The sequence below is a fragment of the Oryctolagus cuniculus genome, chromosome 11, assembly GCF_051225735.1.
Source record: "Oryctolagus cuniculus isolate XC-2025 breed Fujian yellow rabbit chromosome 11, ASM5122573v1, whole genome shotgun sequence".
In the NCBI taxonomy this organism is placed as follows: Eukaryota; Metazoa; Chordata; class Mammalia; order Lagomorpha; family Leporidae; genus Oryctolagus; species Oryctolagus cuniculus.
This window is the reverse complement of record NC_142877.1, coordinates 97,326,909-97,349,779: the sequence shown is the minus strand read 5'-3', so window position 1 is coordinate 97,349,779 and position 22,871 is coordinate 97,326,909. Positions and strand designations below refer to the sequence as shown.

At 39.9% G+C, this 22,871-nt stretch overlaps 2 protein-coding genes across 14 annotated transcripts in view; one reads left to right on the top strand and one right to left on the bottom strand.

Moving 5' to 3' along the window:
* Window positions 1-16,580, top strand: part of CEP83 (centrosomal protein 83) — a 194,503-nt gene extending 177,923 nt beyond the window's left edge. For 10 of the 12 annotated variants that reach the window (XR_016216931.1, XR_016216930.1, XM_089308763.1 and 7 more), the window contains 4 exons: window positions 1,539-1,668; window positions 10,389-10,492; window positions 14,887-15,076; window positions 15,959-16,580. Coding sequence is in view for 9 of the 12 variants with exons in the window: in XM_089308763.1 (XP_089164889.1) it covers window positions 1,539-1,668; window positions 10,389-10,492; window positions 14,887-15,076; window positions 15,959-16,063 (529 nt within the window). In the remaining 3 variants the exon portion in view is untranslated. Of the gene's footprint in view, window positions 1-1,538; window positions 1,669-10,388; window positions 10,493-14,886; window positions 15,077-15,958 lie in introns of those variants that run through there. The other 2 variants (XM_089308764.1, XR_011380198.2) reach the window with 2 other exon arrangements.
* Window positions 16,581-17,221: 641 nt separating this feature from the next.
* Window positions 17,222-22,871, bottom strand: part of PLXNC1 (plexin C1) — a 158,728-nt gene continuing 153,078 nt past the window's right edge. Inside the window, exons 29-31 of one of the 2 annotated variants that reach the window (XM_008256886.5) lie at window positions 21,051-21,191; window positions 20,883-20,957; window positions 17,222-19,704 (exon numbers count right to left, since the gene is read on the bottom strand). In XM_008256886.5, coding sequence (XP_008255108.5) covers window positions 19,600-19,704; window positions 20,883-20,957; window positions 21,051-21,191 — 321 coding nt within the window. In that variant the 3' untranslated portion in view covers window positions 17,222-19,599. Of the gene's footprint in view, window positions 19,705-19,746; window positions 20,324-20,882; window positions 20,958-21,050; window positions 21,192-22,871 lie in introns of those variants that run through there. The other variant, XM_089308756.1, reaches the window with a different exon arrangement.

Genomic DNA, 22,871 nt, shown 5'->3' with positions numbered 1-22,871 from the left:
AAGGGCTGAACCAGGCCTAACACATGGGTGGCAGGGACCCGCCCACTTGGACCAGCTTCTGCTTTTCCCAGGCTGTTTTCAAGGAGCTGGATTGGCAGTGGAGCGGCTGGGACAGGAAGCAGCGCCCATGTGGGATGCTGCTATCGCAGGTGGCAGCTGTAACCATGTTGCTGGCCCCATGCTGCTCTCATTTTTACTGCCTGTAGTACAGATATTAAAAATCATATAAAGTATGCAGAATAACCTTAGGAATATAGATTATTAATATATTACCTTAAGTATCATATATATGAATTTTATTATAGTCAGAAAGTATACTGCATTCAGATTTGATACCAGGCTTGATTTTAACCAACTTTATTAGACCAAATTTTTATAGTCACCTGATTATCAAGTGTTTTCCTACCACTTACTGGATGTCAGTTCATCAACAATAAACACTAAGCCAATAAACAAAATAAAACAAAAAATAAAATTAAAAACAATAAACACTAAACCTTAGTTTCTACATCTACCAAAAGGATGTAACAGCAGTACCTAACTCTGAGCCTCTTCATGAAAAATGCTACGATTTGAATAGGATATGGCTCCCAAACTCATCTAGACAGTTAAAGCCCAAAGCCATAAGTTGATGGTACCAAAAGGTGAAAACCTAATCGAGTTATGGTGTCTAGGAGGTGGGTACAGTGGGAGGTCCTTAGGTCAAGTGTGGCATGCACTTGGAAGGTTGTCAAGTGACGTTTGGTTATAAAAGTGTGAGTTGGGGCCAGCGCCGCGGCTCACTAGGCTAATCCTCCGCCTTGCGGCGCCAGCACACCGGGTTCTAGTCCCGGTCGGGGCGCCGGATTCTGTCCCGGTTGCCCCTCTTCCAGGACAGCTCTCTGCTGTGGCCAGGGAGTGCAGTGGAGGATGGCCCAAGTGCTTGGGCCCTGTACCCCATGGGAGACCAGGATAAGTACCTGACTCCTGCCATCGGATCAGCGCGGTGCACTGGCTGCAGCGGCCATTGGAGGGTGAACCAACGGCAAAGGAAGACCTTTCTCTCTGTCTCTCTCTCACTATCCACTCTGCCTGTCCAAAAAAAAAAAAAAAAAAAAAAAAGTGTGAGTTGAGTCCAGACTCTCTTTCTGCTCCCTGAGTCATCACATGATCATTACTCTGCACAAGCTCTGCCGTTGCCATCTGCTGGCTTCACCAGACTCTGCCAAACCAATGGGTATGCCTGATCTGGGGCTGTGAACCTCCAAAATTGTGAGCCGGAATAAACCGCCTTCTCTCATAACTGGCCTGTCTTAGGTATTTTGTAGTAAGGCCAAAAAGTTGACTAATATGAGAATACATGACATAGTACATTTTGTTGTTCTAAGCACGGTGCCTGTTTTATACGTGCTCAGTAACAATGTATTAGCATCATTGTGTAGCCTTACAAGAATGTCTACAGTTGGTTAAAGGATGTGGTCAGGCAGGTCGTGAGCTTCCTTGTGCTTGTAATGGTGTCTACTTAAGCCTAAGAGTTTTTGCCTACATATATCTGCCAGGACAATGGATGAGAAGAACACGGAGTGGCTGAAGGAAAAGCGTAAGCTTCAGGAACATATCACAGAGAGAGAAGAGAAATATAATCAAGCTAAAGAGAAACTGCAGAGAGCTGCAATTGCCCAGAAAAAGGCAAGTGGTTGTTACTAAAGGGATTTCTGTGGAGTGAAGCATAATTAACTATTTCAAGGGGATAAAATTTGCAATTGAATCTGAGATTTTAGTGATATGTTTCATTTGATATTTAAACAGTACACTTTGCTGTTAACCTGGTGGGGATTAATTGGGAAAATCCAAACCATTCAGCAAATTTCTTCTTTATTTTGTTTCGAGACATTTTGTATTTTCCCAGAGATGGTATTTTTCAGAGGAATAACGTGTTCAAGCCAAGCCATATAAGTCTTCTTAACTCATTCTTCACGTAAATTATTGTGTGTTTGGACTTCCTTGCACTATGCTTAAGCAGTATATGTAAAACTTTGTGATTAAAACGGCTTTTTTGTGTCCAACTCAAAAATACAGGGGCGAATGTCTCCTTGCCCTGAGCAGGGGGACATGGGAGCAGCCATGATAGTTCACGCAGCCTTGAACCTTTTTAACTTTTACCATTGCAGGCATACTTTTCTCTAGAATCTATTTTCTTGGAAACAGTCCAAGGTGTCATTGAATTAATGTGACCAGATGATGCATTTAAGTCCATAGGTTACAACTATTTTTTCTTTTCTTTTCTTTTTTTTTTTGATAGGCAGAGTGGATAGTGAGAGAGAGAGAGAGAGAGAGAGAGAGAGAAAGGTCTTCCTTTTGCCGTTAGTTCACCCTCCAATGGCCGCCATGGCTGGCGTGCTGCAACCGGCGCACTGAGCTGATCCGAAAGCAGGAGCCATGTGCTTCTCCTGGCCCAAGCACTTGGGCCATCCTCTGCTGCCTTCCCGGGCCACAGCAGAGCTGGCCTGGGAGAAGGGCAACCGGGAAAGAATCTGGCGCCCCGACTGGGACTAGAACCCGGTGTGCCGGCGCTGCTAGGTGGAGGATTAGCCTATTGAGCTGCGGCGCCGGCCACAACTATTTTTCTAATCAACAAAACCAAGGGATGTAGTGTGTCCTGTCAGTAATGTAGTACTATGGCAGTGATTCAGTAGTTCTCTTGGATCAGAGTATGGGGAGGAACATAATAGAGAATGTGTGTGTGTACATACAGAGTCCCACACATGATGCAGTATGTCTCCATTTGAGGTTTTACAGATAAGTATGAACTCAGATTCTAATTCCAGAGGTTAGTTTGGGTTGACTTCTTTTGGAGCAAAAGTGACATCCAGTGGTGAGAGAGATTATCAGTTAATCATAGGTATACCAGGAAGAGGTTAGGAGATGATAGTTTAAAAACCTGCAATATAACATTTCATCAGTACTGTGACCAGGGATGAATATTTTTCCTACTGAAATACCTGTCAAATGATGTGAACATAGTAAATACTTATTTCAGTTTTTTTTAAAAAAATATTTATTTATTTGAAAGGCAGAGTGACAGAGAAGGAGAGATGCATAGAGAGATCTTCTGTCCCTAGTTTACTCCCCAGTGGCTTCAGTAGCCAAGGCTGGGCCATACTGAAGCCAGAAGCCAGGAACTCTGGTTTCCCACATGGGTGACAGGGGCCCAAGTGCTTGGACCATCATCTGCTGCTTTCCTGGGCACTTTATTAAGAAGCTGGGTCAGAAGTGGAGCCAGGTCTCAAGCTGGCACTCTGTTAAGGAATGTTTCTTGATGCCAGCCCTTCATTTCACTTTGTAAGATGTGATCTGTGGATTATGACTACATCATGGGAAAGCATTAATGTCAACTTAATGAATAATTATTTTTTAAAGCTTTATTTATACCAGGTCTCCTACATGGGTGCAGGGGCCCAAGGACTTGGGCCATACTCCATTTATTTGAAGGCAGAGTTAGAGAGAGGCAGAAAGAGAGAAAGTCTTCCATCCACTGGTTCACTCCCCACATGGCCGCAATAGCTGGAGCTACAACGATCTGAAGCCAGGAACCAGGAGCTTCTTCTGGGTCTCCTATGTGGTGCAGGGACCCAAGGATTTGGGCCATCTTCTACTGCTTTCTCAGGCCATAGCAGAGAGCTGGATTGGAAGTGGAGCAGCCGAGGCTCAAACCAGCGCCCATATGGGATGCCTGCATTGCAGGCAGCGGCTTTACCCACTGTGCCACAGTACCAGCCCCATGAATAATTATGATCGAGATCTGTCCCACTGTGTAAGACACCACCACTAGGAGCTAATTGTTTTACATTAATTAATGTAAATAAAAATTTAATTAATTAAATTTTTAGTTAATTAAATGTGACATAGGAATACTATTAAAATATACAAGTATATTTAATTTTAGGGTTGGAAGTGATCTCAGCATTCAGATAGTTTTTCCAGATTAGGAAACTGCAGTGGTAGGTATGTAAGATAACTTGATAATAAGAGTTGAAGCCCTGACTAAAATCTATACCTTTCTGCTCATGGACCGGTGGTCTTTTTTCTTTTTATAAATTTTATTATATTTAAAGATTTATTTATCTACTTGACAGAGTTACAGAGAGACAGGGAGAGAGGGAGAGAGAAAGAGATCTTCCATTTGCTGGTTCATTCCCTACATAGCTGCAACAGCCATGGCTGGGCCAGGCTGAAGCCAGGAGCCAGGAGCTTCTTCCAGGTCTCCTACATGGGTGCAGGGGCCCAAGGACTTGGGCCATACTCCGCTGCCTTTCCCAGGCTACTAGCAGGAAGCTGGATTGGAAGAGGAGCAGCCAGGACTTGAATGGGCGCCCATATGGGATGCCAGCGTGACAGGTGGCAGCTTTACCACTACTCCACAACGCCAGCCCCTGGACTGCTGTTCTTTCCATTGTGCTGTACTCTTTAATTTCCCAGTTTTTTTGATTCTATATACTTTCTGCTTTTCTCATAGCTGTGGTCCATATAAATCTTATTTTTTAAGTCAGACTACTTACCAAATTAACTCACCCTTTCCCTTCAAGTTAAAGATAATGCTTTAATATTACTTTTACTATAAGATTACACAAATTTAATTCATAACAATGCACAGGCTTTTTACACTGATTATTTAAATGGCAAGAATCATAACTTTGTTACACAGTAGGACTTAAAGAAGTCATAAAGATTGAACCCTAGGTTAGAAATCATAATCCTTTAGAGTTGTTACTCTGTGAAGACTTTTTACAACTAGAGAGTAACAACTTAATTTTAACCCCCCAGGCTAGATGAGATGGCACACTGCTATCTGAATGTGTATATATTGTATCTTTAAGAACTCCAAGATCCTAAGCATAAAGCTGTTATTTTGAGTGTTTTTAGGTAGGGTCCTTGGTATAAATGATGTTTTACTGTGTTGATTTGTTGGAAACAGCTTGATCAAGCGTCTTAAGTTGAGATTGCCCTTCTGTGAGTGATGGCTCCTCTGTGTATCAGTTCCTCATTTCTTACTCGATGTTGAAGTGAAAGTATGAAGAGGCATCTATTGGAGTATGCTTATTAGTTTTTTTTTCCTTTTTAGGCAGATTCTGTTATGGATGTTTTCAGGAGAAAAAAAGAAAAGATAAATCAGTCTTGACATTACAGAGTATCTTACTCAGTGTGTTGTGTGCCTTTGCATTGTGCCGTACGCTAAGGGGGAGATGGTAGCCATGACCCCTGCTAACCTTCGATGATCATATAACTAGTTGGAGAAAGAAGATAATGTGTGAGAATGACCTCAGTGATACTGTTAGTCACTCCCAGGTGATCTGTACAGACACTAAAGTTTGAGAACCACTGTGCCAGACAGAAAACCTGAAGAAAGGGAGACCCATTAGGAAGCTGATACAGTAAACTTAAAGTGAGAGAAAACATCTGGAATTGGGACCAGGAGTATAGTAAAGAAGGTAGAAGGTAATGACAGGAGCTATTTTGAAGGAAAAAACAAAAACCAGAATATACTGGTAGGTAAGAAAAAGAAAACTATGAAGTATTCTAGCTGGATTTAAGTGGAATTATAACAGAATAAAGAATATGTGTCAGATGAAAAGTAGGGAAAATTTCTCTCCCTTACTGTCCACTCTGCCTGTCAAAAACAAAAAAACAAAAACAAAAACAAACAAAAAAAGTAGGGAAATTTGAGAGACGTTATAAAGAAATAGTTTAAGAACATTTAACAAAACTAAGAAGAATTAGGAAATCTGAATAGTCTTGTGTCTATTTTTTAAATGTAATCCTTAATTAAAAACTTCCTACAGAGAAAAAGAAATAACAATCTTAACTTTACCAGCTAACAGAAAAAGAGGAAATATATTTCCACTTATTTTTTGAAGTTCAAAATTGATACAATCATCAGAAGAAAAGAAAATTGTGTCATAAACATAGATGTAAAAAATCATGAATATTAGCAAACTGGATCCAATAATATATTGATAATATATTATGAAATGTCAGATTTATTCTAGGTACACAAGTGTCTTAATATGCAAAATTGGTCATTGTAATTCACTCTTTTTTTTTTGTTTTGTTTTGTTTTTGTTTTTTTTTTTTTTTGACAGGCAGAGTGGACAGTGAGAGAGAGAGACAGAGAGAGAAAGGTCTTCCTTTTGCCGTTGATTCACCCTCCAATGGCTGCCGCTGCAGCCGGCGCACCGCGCTGATCCGATGGCAGGAGCCAGGATCCAGGTGCTTTTCCTGGTCTCCCATGGGGTGCAGGGCCCAAGCACCTGGGCCATCCTCCACTGCACTCCCTGGCCATAGCAGAGAGCTGGCCTGGAAAAGGGGCAACCGGGACAGAATCCGGCGCCCTAACCGGGACTAGAACCCGGTGTGCCGGCGCCGCAAGGTGGAGGATTAGCCTATTGAGCCACGGCGCCGGCCCTGTAATTCACTCTTAACAGAAAAAAATACTATGAGTATCTTCATAGATGCAGAAAAAATTTTACAAAATTAAACACCCTTTCATGATTAAAAAACTTGTATCAAAGAAGGAATAGAAAGGAATTTTCAGTACAATAAACAGTATCTACAAAAATCCTTCAGCCAACAGTATAGGTACTAACTAAATACTGAATGATTCTCTCACTCAAGTTCAAAAACAAGCCAAGTTTGTCTACTGTAACCAAGTTGTTCAGTATTTTATTGGAAGTTACAGCCAGGCTAAAAAGGCAAGAAAAAGAAATGAATGAAATGAATAAAATAAAATTGTCATTCTTAGTGACATCATGTGTGCATAAAATGTCAGTAAACTTAATATGAATTTTAAAAATTGCTAAGTTCTGGTCAGGTAACTAATACCAATTGTCTTTCTTTACAAACACACAAGCAATTTGAAAATAGAATATTTAAATGCCATCTACAATAGCTTTAAGAATACCTAGAATCAAATCTAATTGAAGATGTGCACAATTTACATTGAAAAACACATACATTGCTAAGGCAAATTAAAGTATGCCTAAATTAAGAAAAAGTTATACCATGTTCATGGCTTGGTAGACTCAATATTAGTAAGATGTCAGGTCTTCCCAAACTAATCCATATATTAAATGTAATTCTAAGTAAATCTCAGTAGTTTTTTAAATGAAAATTAGAAAGTAGATTCTAAAATCCATGTGAAAATTTGAAGGACTAGAATAACAGTACGCTCTTTAAGGACAGTTAAGTTAGAAGAACTCACCTACTAGAACAACACTTACTATAAACTATAGTAGTTGAAACAGTGTTGCATATTTGGTATAAGGATAGACAGACAGACAAATGGAACAGAATAGAGTCCAGAAATAGACCCACATGTGTATGGGCAACTAATTTACTGGGAAGCTACAGCTGTGTTTTAAGAAGGAAGGGATTGTCTTTTAAATAAAGAATATTGAGTGAATAAAGAATATTGAGTGAGCCCAACCTCACAACATAAATAGAGATTACCTAAATGTGGCAAGTGAAACAAAGCAGCTAGAAGAAAATCTTGCAGAAAATTTTAGGATTTAGAGTAAGTGAAGATTTCTTAAAGAGTACACATATAGCATTAGCCATAAAACTAATGATTGATCAGTTGGATTTTATTAAGAACAGCTTTTTATCAAAGAATTCTTTTACAAGAAAGAAAATGTTACAGAAAAAGGTCAATCTGCAATACATATGAGTATATGAAAAACGGATTAGTATTCTGAGTATATCAAAACAAACAACAACAACAAAAGCCTCTTCCAAATCATTAAGAGATTACTCAAAATTTTTGTGTCCATGGGCAAAAGACTGGGATGGGCACTTCTCATACACATACACAAACACACACAGAGGATATTTGGATGGCAACTTATGTAAGAAAACTTAATATCTTTGCTATCAGGAAAACACAAATTAAAACCGTGTTCTATCAAAACAGCTAAAATTTAAAAGACTGACTGTACCATGTATTGGAAAGGATGTAGAGCAGTTAGAACTCACACACTGCTGACTAGCTTGTAAGCTGTAGAACCACTTTAGACAACTGGCAGTACCTAATAAACTCTTAAAACATTTATATTTTCTATAACCTGCTCCTTAGATACAGCTAAGAGAATGAGTGCTTGCATCTACTAAAAACATATTGAGTGTTTTTTTAAAAAAACTAATCATATTATTTCCATACTGGAAACAACTCAATTTTCATCAACAGGAAAATGGATAAATGTAGTATATTTGCAAATTAGATGATGACATAACACTGGAAAAGAACTAACAACTGTGACATATTACACCATGGCCTGGTCATACAGATAAATTGTTGAGAAAATCCAAATACAAAGGAGTATGTGTGCTGTAGGATTTCTTTTACATGAGTAAGTGGGGAGATGGAGGACTCCCTACTTGCCCATGAGTACGTATAAACTCTGTGGTGATGGAGGGCAGAATAGTAGTTCCTGTGCCAGAGTAGACAGGAGGAGCATGAGAACCTTGTGGAGGCTTGCAGTGGCAAGCTCAAGAAGGAGGCCCATGCCAGCATTATTTGTATGAGGAGGCTTCAGTAAGTTCATTGAAAAATATGTATTATGAAAAGACTGAATGGATTTCAAAAATTTCTGCACCAGTATAAACTTACCTTTTAGTTCCATTGTCCATGACCTTTTTGAAATACCTTGTTCCTAGATACTTAACAGTAGACTAGGTAAATAGAATGAACTATGTAATAGTCATAAGTGGAATAAAGTACGTGGCAATGAATGAACTATGCCCATAAGCAAAAACATGGATCAACCTCACAAGCATAATATTGAGTGAAAGAACATTGTCATTTGTAAAAGAATACACATCGTTATTCCATTCATACGCAGGTCAAAAACAAGCAGACTGAACTGGAGCTTTGGAAATAAATAAATTGGTTGTCTTTTCAGAAGTTGGAGGGACTCATGATTGGAAGGTGGAATGGTAGGGGCACTTAGGAGCTAATCATGCTAACATTTGCTTTGTGGTTCTTCATAAAGCTTTTCATTTTCTGCAAGCATGTTATACTTCAGTTTACAGAGTTAGGAAACAAGTATCTAAGAGGTTTGTAGCTGCCAAATGTGTTCCAACATTATAGGTGTCTATTTTAAAAAAACTGAAAAATATCACTTTTGTTCATATATACTTCACTTGTATTATACATGGACTTTTCCACATTATTTAATGAATGCAATATTTACTCTTAGAAATTTTTCCCTTTGTATCTTGAACGTTGTAAATATTTCCTCTTGATATTTAGAAAGGCATAATCTTTTTTTTTTTTTTTTAATTTTTATTTGAGAGGCAGAGAGAGAAAGAGAGCACGTATGTCTTGGTTCACTTCCTAGATGCCCACAACAGCCAGGGCCAGAAACTCAATCCAGGTCTCCCATGTAGATGCACAAACTCAGTTACTTGAGCCATCACCCCTGCCTCTTAGGGTCTGCATTAGCAGGAAGCTGGAATCAGGAGCTGGGAGTAGGAATCGGACTCAGGCATTCTGATGTGGAATGCAGGTGTCTTAACTACGAGGCCAAATGTGCTAACCTTCCTCCCCCAGAAAGGCATATTCTCAATCTGAGATGCATCCATAAGCTGTCTCAGCTTTCTGATCTTTTAATTGCTTTAGTAGTGATTTATCAGTTGCAAGAATGCTTTTAAGTTTTATTTCAGTTTTTTAAATCACATGATATCTTTTGGGAGAATAAAGAACTATAGATGATAGGCAGATAGACTGTAAAATTTTACTCTTTTTAAGAGTGTTTATATGTAGCAATTTAATTACTGATAACCAGTTTTCTGGTGTGGTATCCAGAACAGTTCTATTTGTCAAAGCAGGAATTTAAAATAGATGTGTGATTTATTGCTTTTGCACTTTTTGTTAAGAGCCATCTATACTAATCTTTGTTCCTAGTATCCATGAAAAGCATTCATCTCTACATAAAATTTTGAGTGTGCGGCCGGCGCTGCGGCTCACTAGGCTAATCCTCCGCCTTGTGGCGCTGGCACACCAGGTTCTGGTCCCAGTCGGGGCGCCGGATTCTGTCCCAGTTGCCCCTCTTCCAGGACAGCTCTCTGCTGTGGCCAGGGAGTGCAGTGCAGGATGGCCCAAGTCCTTGGGCCCTGCACCCCATGGGAGACCAGGAGAAGTACCTGGCTCCTGCCTTCGGATCAGCGCGGCACGCCGACTGCGGCGGCCATTGGAGGGTGAACCAACGGCAAAGGAAGACCTTTCTCTCTGTCTCTCTCTCTCACTGTCCACTCTGCCTGTCAAAAAAATAAATTAAAAAAAGAAAATTTTGAGTGTGTATAGTATTTAGAGTTTTATTCAAATAGATTATTAACATTTTCATATTCTTTTATAGAGAAAATCTCTTCATGAAAACAAATTGAAGAGAATGCAGGACAAAGTAGAAGTTCTGGAGGCAAAGAAAGAAGAATTGGAAACAGAAAATCAGGTATTAAAAAGGTAATGTATTTGTACGTATATATAAGAGTACTTCAAAAGTTTATGGCATTAAAAATTAAGTATTTTGGTGCCAAAAAAATTTGAAACCCATGCATATGAGGGGTTTTCAAGAAGTTCTTTTAAAATGCATATTATGAAAAATAGGCGTGGGTTTCAAAATTTTTTGCCCCAAACTTAATTCCATTTTTCACAAAGATTTTAAAGTATCCTGTATACCTGATGTGTTTATTTTGATGTCACAGTACTTTGTTTCTGCATAAAATAATTGTTTCTGATATATAATTTATAAATCTATAAACAGCTGTTATTTATTTATTTATTTATTTTAAAGATTTATTTTATTTATTTGAAAGAGTTACGGAGAGAGGTCTTCCATTGCTGGTTCACTCCCCAGATGGTCCCAACGGCCAGAGCTGCGCCGATCCGAAGCCAGGAGCCAGGAGCTTCTTCTGGGTCTCCCACGTGGGCACAGGGGCCCAAGGACTTGGGCCATCTTCCACTGCCTTCCCAGGCTGCAGCAGAAAGCTGGATCAGAAGTGGAGCACATGGGTCTCAAACTGGTGCCCATATGGGATGCCGGTGCTTCAGACCAGGGTGTTAACCTGCTGTGCCACAGCGCTGGCCTCTGTTTTTTAATTTATTTTTAAGATTTATTTATTGGGGCTGGTGTTGTAGTATAGCAGGTTAAGCTACTGCCTGCAGCATTAGCATCCCATGTGGGTACCAGTTCGTGTCCCAGCTGCCTCCACTTCCAATCCAGCTCTCTGCTAATGGCCTGGGAAAGCAGTAGAAGATGGCCCCAGTGCTTGGGCTCGTGCACCCATATGGGAGACAGGCATGAAGCTCCTGGCTCCTGACTTTGGCCTGGCCCAGCCCTGAACCATTGTGGCCATCTGGGGAGTGAACCAGTGAATAGAAGATTGATTCTCTCTTTCTCTCTCTCTCTCTCTCTCTCTCTCTAACTCTGTCTTTCAAATAAACAAATCTTTTTTTAAAAATTATTTATTTGAAAGAGAAAATAACAGAGATCTCCCAGATGCTTGTTCTCTCCCCAAATGCCTGCAACAGCTGGGACTGGGCCAGGTTGAAGCCAGGATCCAGGAGCTCCATCTGAGTCTTCCATGCGGGTGACAGGAATCCCAAGTATTTGGGCCATCAGCTACTGCCTCCCAGGTGCATTAGCAGGAAGCTGGATTTGAAGCATGAAATAGCTAGGACTCAAAGCAGGCACTCTGATTTGGGTCAGTTGCTCACTGCACTACCACACCCGCTCTTAAAATTTTTTGTAAAAAGCATTCATTTACGAGAGTTGTAAAACTATTTGATAACCTCCTAATGCTTTATCCCTTATTATTTTTCCTAACTTGGTGTTCTCTGTCACATGCCAGTTTTTTGTGTTATGGTTCAATTTGAAAGATCATTCAGTAGTTTTGGTACACTAACTATGGTAACTAGGAGTAGTGTAAGCTCCTGGTGCTGAGATGGCAAAACCATTGTGAATATTGCAGAGTTCTGAAAACTCTGACTCAAAGGTCCATTTTTGGTTTCTGATGTGGAAAACTATTACTGGGCTGTAGCTTCTGGTTTTCCAGCCCAGGCTAATAATCAGTATCATTAAGCTTGCGAGCAGAGAAGATTTATATTAGGTCAGTGGTAGTTGCAGTATATGACCCATTCAAGTTAATAAAAAATCTTTTTGAATTCAGTGAATTAGTGGTAGCATTCAGCAATTTATAGCTATTCAAGTATTGGAGTTTTTTATAATGGAAATGCCTAAATATCATGCAGTGATATTTTATGATGTATTCTGGTGTTCTTGGGTCTAATTCTTAGAAATGTGAACAGCTGTTTGGTTGGTTGGTGGTTGTTTTTTCCTTAGCACATTCAAGCTTTCTAGACTGTGGGATTCATGCCAGCTTTATAATACTGTGTCCCAAGTAGGAAGCCAACCAATTCATTGTAAAACCAAACTCAACTTACTCCTTCGTCCTTAACCATTAGTATTAAATATTGTCAATTCAAGATTAGGCAGCTGTGGTGCAGATCATCCAGAACTTTGTGTAGTTTTGAAACTGTATTTGATTACTCATGTGATTGATGGTCAGGAAAGTCACATCTAAAGAAATGTGAAAGCCTGAAAAGTGCGATTTGTCTCTCCATGCCATCCTCCCCCCACTCCGAAATGGGGTAGCTTTGCTTTAGCTATTATTTGATATAGGAAAAAACAAAGTGTTTTTCCTGTTGTCACACAGCACAACACTTGTGACACCAGATGTGTGGAAGTTATTTGCACATACCAGTTGGTTCTCCAGTAGACACCAGCTGGATGTCCTGTCATCCAGTTCTGACGCTCTCTACCTGAAGATAGTGTTAGATCCTACAGATTGAGGCTTAGTTCCACAGGACTGACCTGATGTAAACCAGGGGTTCCTATGACCCTTTTCTTGGGTTTGAGCAATTTGCTAGAATGGTTCACAGAGTGAGGGAGACACTTTGTTTACCTGGCATCTTCCATTTCATGATGAAAGATACAGAAGAACATTTCTAGTAGATTTTTATGTATTATCAAGATGCAGTGGGAAAGGTACTGGCTCCTCCATGCTTTCGGCAACCCAGAAGCTCCCTGAACCCTGGCAATTTTTGTTCATATGGTGATTTCATTACATACCCCCTCCTCCATCCTGAAGTTATATACTCCCCACTCCCAGTCTTCTCATTACCATAAAAAGATACCCTTTACCACTCAAAATGATAAAAGTTTTAGGAGCTGTGTGCCAGGTACCATGGGGCATGGGCCAAATATGTGTGTTTTAATATATCATAATATTATACACCTGCCTTTTTTTCTTAAAAGATTTATTTATTTATTTATTTATTTATTTATTTTGAAAGGCAGAGAGAGAGAGATCTTCCATCCACGGTTCACTCCCCAAATGGCCGCAATGGCCAGAGTTGGGCCAGGCCAAAGCCGGGAACCTGAAACTCCATTTGGGTCTCCCTAATGGGTACAGGTATACAAGGACTTGGCCATCTGCTCCTTTCCCAAGCACATTAGCAGGGAGCTGGATTGGAAGTGGAGCAGCCAGGACTTAAACTAGCTCCCATATGGGATGCCATGATGCCACGATGCCAGATCCCACACCTACATTTTAAGTTAGTTTGAACCAGTATGAAAATCTCCATTTTTTATTATTTCACTGACAAAAATGAGTTTTATAAGGATCAACTTCCCTGCTTTTATTTGATTCCTTCTATAAGATAGGCACTCTTGGGATTTAAAGGGTCTTTTAGTTTCTGTTGGACAGTAGGAATGAAAGGAAAATTGTAAAAAGATTTTTAATCTGGCACCGGTGTGTGTCACACAGCAGGCAGAGCCACTGCCTGCCTCAGCAGCATCCCATAGGGGCACCAGGTTTGTGTCCTGGCTGTTCCATTTCCCATCCAGGTCCCTGCTAATAGCTTGGGGAAAGTAGTGGAAGGTGGCACAGTGTTTATGCCCCACAACTCATGTGGTAGGCTCCTGGCTTCAGCTGGCTGTCCATTGTAGCCATTTGGGAAGTGGACTAGCAAATGGAAGATCATTCTCATCTCTCCCTCCTTGTAATTCTGCTTTTCAAAATAAATACATCTTTAACAAAACTTTATAATGGGTTGATGGTCTACAATGCTAAGCATATGCTTCAGATGTCAAGTTTCTGTTTTTCTAGTAGATTTTTATCTATTATCAAGAGAGAGCGCAGGAAAGGGGAGGAGATTGGGTGGAAAAGCAGGCACGAGGGAAGAATTACTGTGCATATAATGTATCTATGAGGTACATAGAAATTAAAAATATTTAAACACATTCTTAAATTGCCACTTTTATAGGGTGTTATATAATTATATGTACATTATTTCTTTTCCTTTTTTAACCCCTACAAAAATCTAGAGGCTTGAGTATTCCCATTTTACAGATGGGAAGGCGGAGCTTAAGAGACATGCCCAAGGTCACTCACATAGATTGCAGAGTAGTAAAGCTGAATTAAAACCCAGGTCTTCAGAACCATTTCCAGTGTAGGTTCTACTGAGCCACAGAAGGCTATGGCAACCTTTTCATTATTACCTTTGGGGGAGGCAATTTCTACATAAACTTTAGGCTACTTGATGGCTTTTTGAGAACTGAATGCAGGAATATTTAAGTACCCCTATTTTTCTTATTATATATTTCTCCAGCAGCATACATATGTGAGATATCAGAGTAGGTCATTTTCTTGCAATAAAGTAAAAATGCATTTCTCCCCCCAGAAAAAAAGAGATATAGATAAGTCTTGGAATTTAGGAATACTTTTATAATTTAAATTTGTATTATAATACTGTTCTTCAGTAAAACTATTAAAGAACACTTTTGTGTTTTTAAGACAAAATGTTCCATTTGAAGAATATACAAGGCTTCAAAAAAGGCTAAAGGATATACAGAGAAGACATAATGAATTTCGAAGTCTAATTTTGGTTCCTAGCATGCCTCCAACTGCATCCATCAATCCTGTTAGTTTTCAGTCATCAGCGATGGTTCCTGCCATGGAACTGTCCTTTCCTCCACATATGCAGGTATGAGCATTTATTTTAAGGGAAAAAAGTCAAACATTTCTCTTGGTTTTTATCTGCTTACAACTCACATGTGATCTTAGCCCCGAACTTAATGTTTAACCTCTTCCTTTCACTTACCATAGAAATTTGCTGAGAAGCAAAGTAGATTTGAATGTACTCTATCCTTTAGCAATGGTGTTGGGAAATCTCCTCTCCTACTGGGCAATACGAGATTTAATTAATGAATTCTGAGTAACCCAGAGTTTACACCGTACTCATGCAGTACTATGCATTTTCCATGCAATATTTTATCTAATACTAGTGAAAATGTTGAGGACAAGTAATATTATTTCCAGTTCATAGATGAGGAAACAGACATGAAGAGATGAAATGATGACTCGCTTAGGGTCATAGCCAATTAATGAGTTAAGTGTTAAACCTACATGTGATTCTAAAATCTTTCACCTGTATAAGGCATCTGACATTTTGAAGGAGTCCTATTTCAGAAGGTCTGTTAGTAAGTAATTATGCTTTATAATATTTTGAAGCACATAAGATTTTAGTTACTGAATTGAACCTCAGACCAAGCGCAAGCTCGGGTCTCATGTGAAAATTGCCATATGAGTATACCTGGGCCGTTAGTATTTTGTAACTCACTCCCTAGTGAATTTGACACCTAGAGAAGAGCAGGCTATGGGTTTTGCCGAAAGCTAGAGCCTGAGGCCGAAGAGAAGGATGAGTAGTTAGTAGGTTAGCCCATGCTACTGTGTTTTTTGACTGCTAGGGTGGTCATCGTTTCTTTCCCAGATTGTCCTAGGCTTGTATAAGAGGCGGGCCAAGGCTGCTGCCTGTTATGTTTTTTCTAATATTTCTTTTGTTGTACTTTTTCTACATCATTTTAAGGAAGAGCAGCATCAACGGGAACTCTCTCTGCTTCGCAAAAGACTTGAAGAACTAGAAACAACACAAAGAAAACAACTAGAAGAACTTGGATCTCTTGGGGAATGATGTTGCTGGAGAAAAGGCAGGTCAAAAGGGATAAAATCAGTGACTCAATAAAGCCTGAAGTTTTCACATACGTGGCATTTAGATACGTTCTTCTATTTGCCTAAACACTTAAACGCGCCTCAGGAAAAAGCTACATGCTGTTTATTGCGTATCAGGATTTTAGGATTGTGCTAATGGCAACTGAAGCATTAAAAGAAAGTATCAGATATTTAGACTGTTTGACAACACTTTGAAATTTTAAGAATAAATATAAAGAACTAACTACGGAATCAAGTTTTGTTTTTGGCATTTTGCCCCAATCATGCCCAGCTTGAATTCCTTCTTGTTTGTAAGATGCCTGGTAATAGCATGGTCAGTGAATGTCTTCTCATTTACTATAGACAGGTGCTATAAACCTCTAGGTTTTTGAAAAAGAAATTTGAAAGTCAGCATAAAAACAACTTTATATTCATTATAAAGGCTGCCTTTTCTAAAGGTTGTGTGGACATAATTTATTAAAGAGGTTAATATTTTTCTATCTGTTGCTTTGTGTTTAATTTCACTTCAGCCATACAGTGTAAATTTAGTAATGCAGATCTTGATTTTGGCTTTGAGTTGGAATTAATTAAGTACTGTGACCATGTTGGGGGGTGGGGGGAAGGGAGGGGGATGAGGAGATGGTTATTGTTGTATGCATTGAGCCCACCAGAGGTCCTCTGAAGTATTATTAGTATTTAACTTTGCTTGCCACTATTTAGGATCAAGCCAAGTAATTATACATACTTTTTCTATGTGTCCCTAAGTATGCCGTCCTTTACTTTTTTCCCCTTTCATCACGCACTCTTTGGAAGCTTTTTAATGTACTGTTCTTAGGAAGAATTCTGCTGGAATAATTTCATGTCAACAAGATAAAGCTCAAGTCTGCCAAACTAAATGGAATGTTCATTATCCAGAAGTCCCAACTGATAGTGCAGGCCAGGAATGTAATTGAGCAGCCTTTAGCATTATTTAGCAAGACAGTAGGTCTACTTACTACATGATATAGCTGCTTATTCACACAGAGTATACAGTGACACCTCGTTCCTGAAAAATAATTAGTTTCCACATAACCACTGAGAATAAAAAAAAAATCTATTATAACCAGAAAAATGAAGGGAAAAAAAGATAAACAGTCCACAATTACATCAAAATGTTTATTTTTGTATATAGACATTTAAAACACTCATCTCCAAGAACAGCTTCAATCATGTATACAATAAGAAATAGACTTTAAATCCTAATACAGAAAAAGTAACAGAATTAATTTTTAAATGCTGCTGTAGACACTAGTGTTAGAAAAAAAGTTTATAAATGGTTTTGCACCAAAAAAATATGCAAAGAAACTTGAAAATAGAAAATTGTTTGCCATTTGTTTCTCTGGTTGCTGTTTAATAGACCCAGTGACTGATTGTCTTCAGCACACATCTAATTTGGCCATTTACGACTTTTGGCTAACGTGATCCAAAACGTGATCTAGATAGTGCTTTTCACTGGAGGATTGACAAACACGCTACATACATTAGTGAATCTTCACACCACCTCAGTGAGGTAGGTTAGAAATATTATACAGAAATTGAGGCACAAAGAGGTAAGTGACTTGCCCAAAGTTCCCAACAGCACAGTCCCTGGAAGAGAAGAGGAGGTAACTCTCCATCCAGGACTCCTGTGCCAGAGAGCTGGACAGGGACACCCCACGTAGCATCTGCTAAATACTCAGATAAAGCTGTAGCTGATCCTTTGCGTCTTCTGTACCCTATAGAAAAGGGAAGTCTTTTGGGCAACTCTCCTACCCTTGGCTCTCAACTCTCCTCCCATTTGTTCTCTTAGGAACTCCTTTACCTCTTTGAAGACTGTAGCAGCCTTGGAATGGGGACCAGACCTCTCACCTTAATACTTAGAAGGAACCTATTTGGTAGTATTTTTGAGATGTGTCCATTGGACAAACAATGGTCAAAGGCGACAGGATTGGGAAGGTACCTGTCAGAGCAGTAACTGCTTGTTTCTCTAATCAGTTTGCTGAGGTATCACCTCTCTCTCTCTACCAGATATTAAGGAGCAAAAAAGAATTGCAGTTATCTGAGACAAACTGACGTTGAAATCCTGGTGTTCCATGCCGTGTTGGTAAATGGTTTTTAAGGAATGTGTGATACTTTACTTGCTACTTGAAAAGATTTCTTCTTTTCCAGATCAGGGATTTCTGGAGCACCAACGATAAAAAGGTGCCCACCACAAGAAAAGCTTGAGAGTTGCCAATTATGCTTTTCACTTCTGGTTTAATCGAAGGAAAACACAGTGGTATTAAAATTGGTCATGAGCAGCAAAAATTCAGGAATAAAAAAATCAGCAATATAAAGACTACAGTATTAACTGGATAGGGCATTCTTTAAAAAGAAAGGTATGAATAATATGGGTATTTTAAATTCTTTCTTCTGTAAGGAATACTTTCAAAAAGTACATAGTAAGACTAAGATACCAAGTTGTATACTAATATTTTTCAGGCCTTGGGCCTCAAATATATATATTTATATATAATACTCCAGTGTGAACAGCAATTTGATAAAATGTAAAATGTACTTTTTTTTTTTTTTAAATCACACACAAGTATTATAACCACAGGGTTCACCAGAAATCTAAAGCAAGGAGACACGGCTTCCACAGGTAGTTCTAATCAAAGGTTTTCAAACAGAAATCAACTTGTCTTCTTTTACAATACTCAACATGTCCACTATCAAGTACACTTAGTATGAGAAACAAAAAACGAGACGACCGTACACTGGGACACAGTATCTGGTAAAATGCTGCTGCACGGCGCTGAAGCTCCCTCACGCTAAAAGCTCCTTGCTTTAGAGCTCCGGGGTGAAAGGGAGGGGAGGGTGATGGAGTGCAGTTGGTGACCACTGGAAAACACGAGCCCTTTCAACAATGCTGCGACACTGTTCGTTTTTGGTTTGAACACACACACACACACACACACTCACAAATGCTAAGGGTACACACTACCAAATTCTGTGGTCAGCTTTTCCAAGAACTACTGGGGAAAGTTTCAATGCTGCAAATCCTCGAGGTTGCCCTAACACCCCCACCTTGTTTCCAAATGACTCACTTCACCTTCTGCTTTGAGCACTGGCGGTACCCCTTTTCTGCAGAGATGCTATGTAGGCACAGGTACTACATAGCTGTAGTTTTCCACCAAAACCACTTGTATCATTGTGCTTAAGGGGAGACTGTAGTTGTAATACTGACACTTGCTTACTGGCCCTGTATTCTCTGTAAACAAGGAGGCTGTGTGCAACAACCACGTCAACTCTATTTACAGAAGGTTTCCCACGGTACACACAGGCACAGTGGTCGCTATGCTTTCTAAAAGCTGTGCATGTGCCTTGGTGTCTTCAAAAGACAGTGCTCCAAGTGGAACCTATGTGCAAACAAAATCTTAACGACAAAGAGTAGCTCAAGCAGCCATTGTGCTCCCAAGTCGTCTGAAGAACTTTGCCAGATTAACCCAGGCCCCAGAGTGCTTACATCCACTTGCATTTCTTCTTTTCATCAAATAAGACTTTAACATGCAAGAGTTGTTTCTGTGCTTCTTCCAGCCCTCGTTCTCTCTCTAGTTTATTTAGAATCTGTTGACAATTAGAACAGTTATTTTAGATATTGTGGTTTGAGCATTACAATTCTGGTTTTTTTGTTTTTTGGGGATTTTTTTTTTTTTTTGCATTCCTGATGCTGTGAGTGGTAAAATCTGTATGAAACAGATGCCAACATTTTCTTTGATCATTTACATACTCACTTTGCAAGTTGTTTTGCTAAGTCATTATCACAGGATCAACAACACTTTGGCTTAAAATAGAAGCTTGCAAGAAATACCAACTATTTGCTTACAAATATGGGGCCAGACTTCCAAGGCCCTACTTTATGCATTTTGTCACAGCCATTCCAAGCACAGCAAGCATTCCTGGGCAGCCAACATGCAGGCAAGTATCTCTTCTGAAATGCAGCAGGCAGGGGCATCCTGGTCAGAGACGAATACTTCCCTCCCATCCTGAGCAGTGTAGCCCCGCCTCTGCCCTTCCCCTCCCCAGTGCTTCCCTTCTCACCCCTGACCCCTGAAAGAAGGATGCTTATCATGTTTAAGGAACTCATTGCCTCTACCCTACCTTAGCGCTTCACTTGATCTTCAAGTAGCAAATGGACTTGGTGAGCTATTCTCACCAGTGACATGGATAGCCTGTCCCAGCATGACTGAGTGGGGGGGAATCAGGGAAGGGGCGAATTAACATATATTTGGAAACAAAGCATCTGATGAATGTGTCTGTGTGAATTCCCAAAGAAAAAAATCCAGATTAAGGAGAATTAATCAAAAAGGAGAATGGTTTATTGAAATAGTCGCTTAAGTTAGAAATATGTCATAATTTCATATAGCTACTAAATACAGAATCTAGGCATTTTAACAAGCTTAGCTTTCACTTTTTTCAGCAGGTTTTAATCAAGCATCAGCGGGCCCTGTTTAGTAGGGTCACTACTTACTCATCAAAGTTAAAGTGAGTCACTGTGGCTTCAGGCCCCATGAACTTAACTGTAAATGCAGACCTGTCCCAAGGTGAGCAGCATGATCAAGCTGTAGGAGGGGCAGCCGTGTGCAGGGTCCGACCTGCTGCCAGGACCCCTCAGCTTAGACAGGCTTCCTGGCCTCCCTTTCTGTCCATCTGGGATGGCAGAGCTGTCCTGAGACTTACAGAATTCTGTAACCAAATCCTTGTGACCGACTCATAGGCGAAAAAGACGTTACATAAAATCTTACCTCATCAAAATACTTTACGATGTATTTGTAGATTTCTGTCAAGGCCACTTCTTCATTAAATTCATTTTCATGTTTCTAAAAGAAAGCAAGCCTTATTCAGAGATTCTGAAAATTTTTTTATTAAAAAAAAAAACTGAATGTAAGTTTATCTCTGCCTTCTAATGATACCTTAGATTCCTGAGTTAAGAATTCTTCCATTTCTAATGATGACAATGGAGGCAAATCCCTGATTGCTTTGTAGTAAGATTTTACTTCCTCTTTGTAGGTTGGGATATCCTTGGCATAGAGAAGTTTATTAGTTGGTGCTTCCTGAAAAAAAGCAACCACCACCAAAAGAGTAAAAATCCATGGGGAATTTACAGCACTACCAGTGTAGCTGAGCCGTCACCAGCCGGCACAGGATGACTTCCGCAGAACGCCTTCTGCGGTAGGCTTTAATGAACGTTGTTGACTGAGTGACTGACTGCCATCTCGATAGTTCTGGTGAGTCACTGTTCTTTTCAGGCGGATTAAATGCTAATATATTCTGCCTTCCTCTCATAAAAGAACTAAAATTATTATTTTTGCATGATTTTGAGTTACTGTAACAATGGGACTTACTTCAATCAGAGTTCATCACTAATGGTTGTAAAAAGCCTGAATTAAAACATTTGCTCTCATCCTCACCCACCAGTGAATTTTGGCATTTATAAAAGACTTGATTGTAGGTCTAATTGAGCCCTTTTATATAACCATGAAATTGGTAAGTAATTGGCAGTGGCAGATTTTCCAGCTTCTCCCTTTTGTTTCATTAGATTGTAAAGATCTTCCAGATTCCTCAAGGAAGCACATGGTCGTTAGTATTGGTGGCTGTATGTCTGAATTTGCAAAGGTGTCCTGGCAATTTGAATGGTCGTATGCAACAGTGACCATATGTTAAAGATCAAGTAAGAGAGGGTTACACTTCACAAAGTCAGATTCTCCTCAGAGAGAATAGGTGAGTTAGTGCTGGTGCTGGTGGGCTAGTGCACGTTACAGACTCCATGAGGCTTGAAGAATCATTGTGAAGGATGCCTAGGCTGACAGGCTACTGAGATTTTTCTCTCTCATGAAGCTTCCGGGGAACTCACAGATTTCCTGGTCATTCAGGCACTGAGTGAAGAGGTCAGGATGACGGGTGCCTGCCCTTAAGCAGCGTGCACTGGGGTCGGGGATGGGGCGGAATGCTTACTGTGACTTGCGCAGTAAGCAACAGGGTGTAAAGGCCTAGAGAATGAGGGACAGCAGAGATCATAACTTCACGTTTTGGGTGACCTCGGGCAAGGCTTGTAACCTGTCAGAACATCACCTTTGTCCTCTATATCGGCACAGATGATAAGCAGCTTCCATGGTACTTGTGAAGACTGAAATATAGCCAAGAACCTGGTAAGCAAGCTTTTTAATACGGATGAGAACTTACGTGCCTTTCCGTGTGCTGCAGGGAAAATGTAGAGAAGCAGAAAGTTCATGCAGCAGGTACAGTTAGACTCATCCGAGTGTACTCAGTTTTTGATAGACATTAGAAAAGTATGTTTGTTGGGTGAATGAATAGGACTTAAGAGAGAAGATGCGAAACGAGTTCATGGTGTGTTTGGGAAACTAAAAGCTGTATTGTGGAGGTTAAGAAAAGGATGAGGTCTGAAAGAGAGGACTGAAGCCAGTCAGCAGGGGCCATGTGGTCCTGTGAAGGCCTTCGCGAGCAGCTGGGAAGTATTTGCAGTTTGTGTTTTAGGAAGATAACCAGAGACAAGTGGACAGCAGGGCTACGGCCACCACTTAGGAGGCAATTGTGATTATCCTAATGGAGATGAGATGCAAGGGTAAGGCAGGAGACTGAGGAGGGAGTGGTACTCAGTTAACTGAGGATGCAGCTTAGAAAATGGGATGCTGAAGATTACCCCTTGAGAAATGAGGCCGTGCTGGGCAAGACCAAAGTAAAAACAGGTTTGTTTTTCTGGGACAGTGGTGATG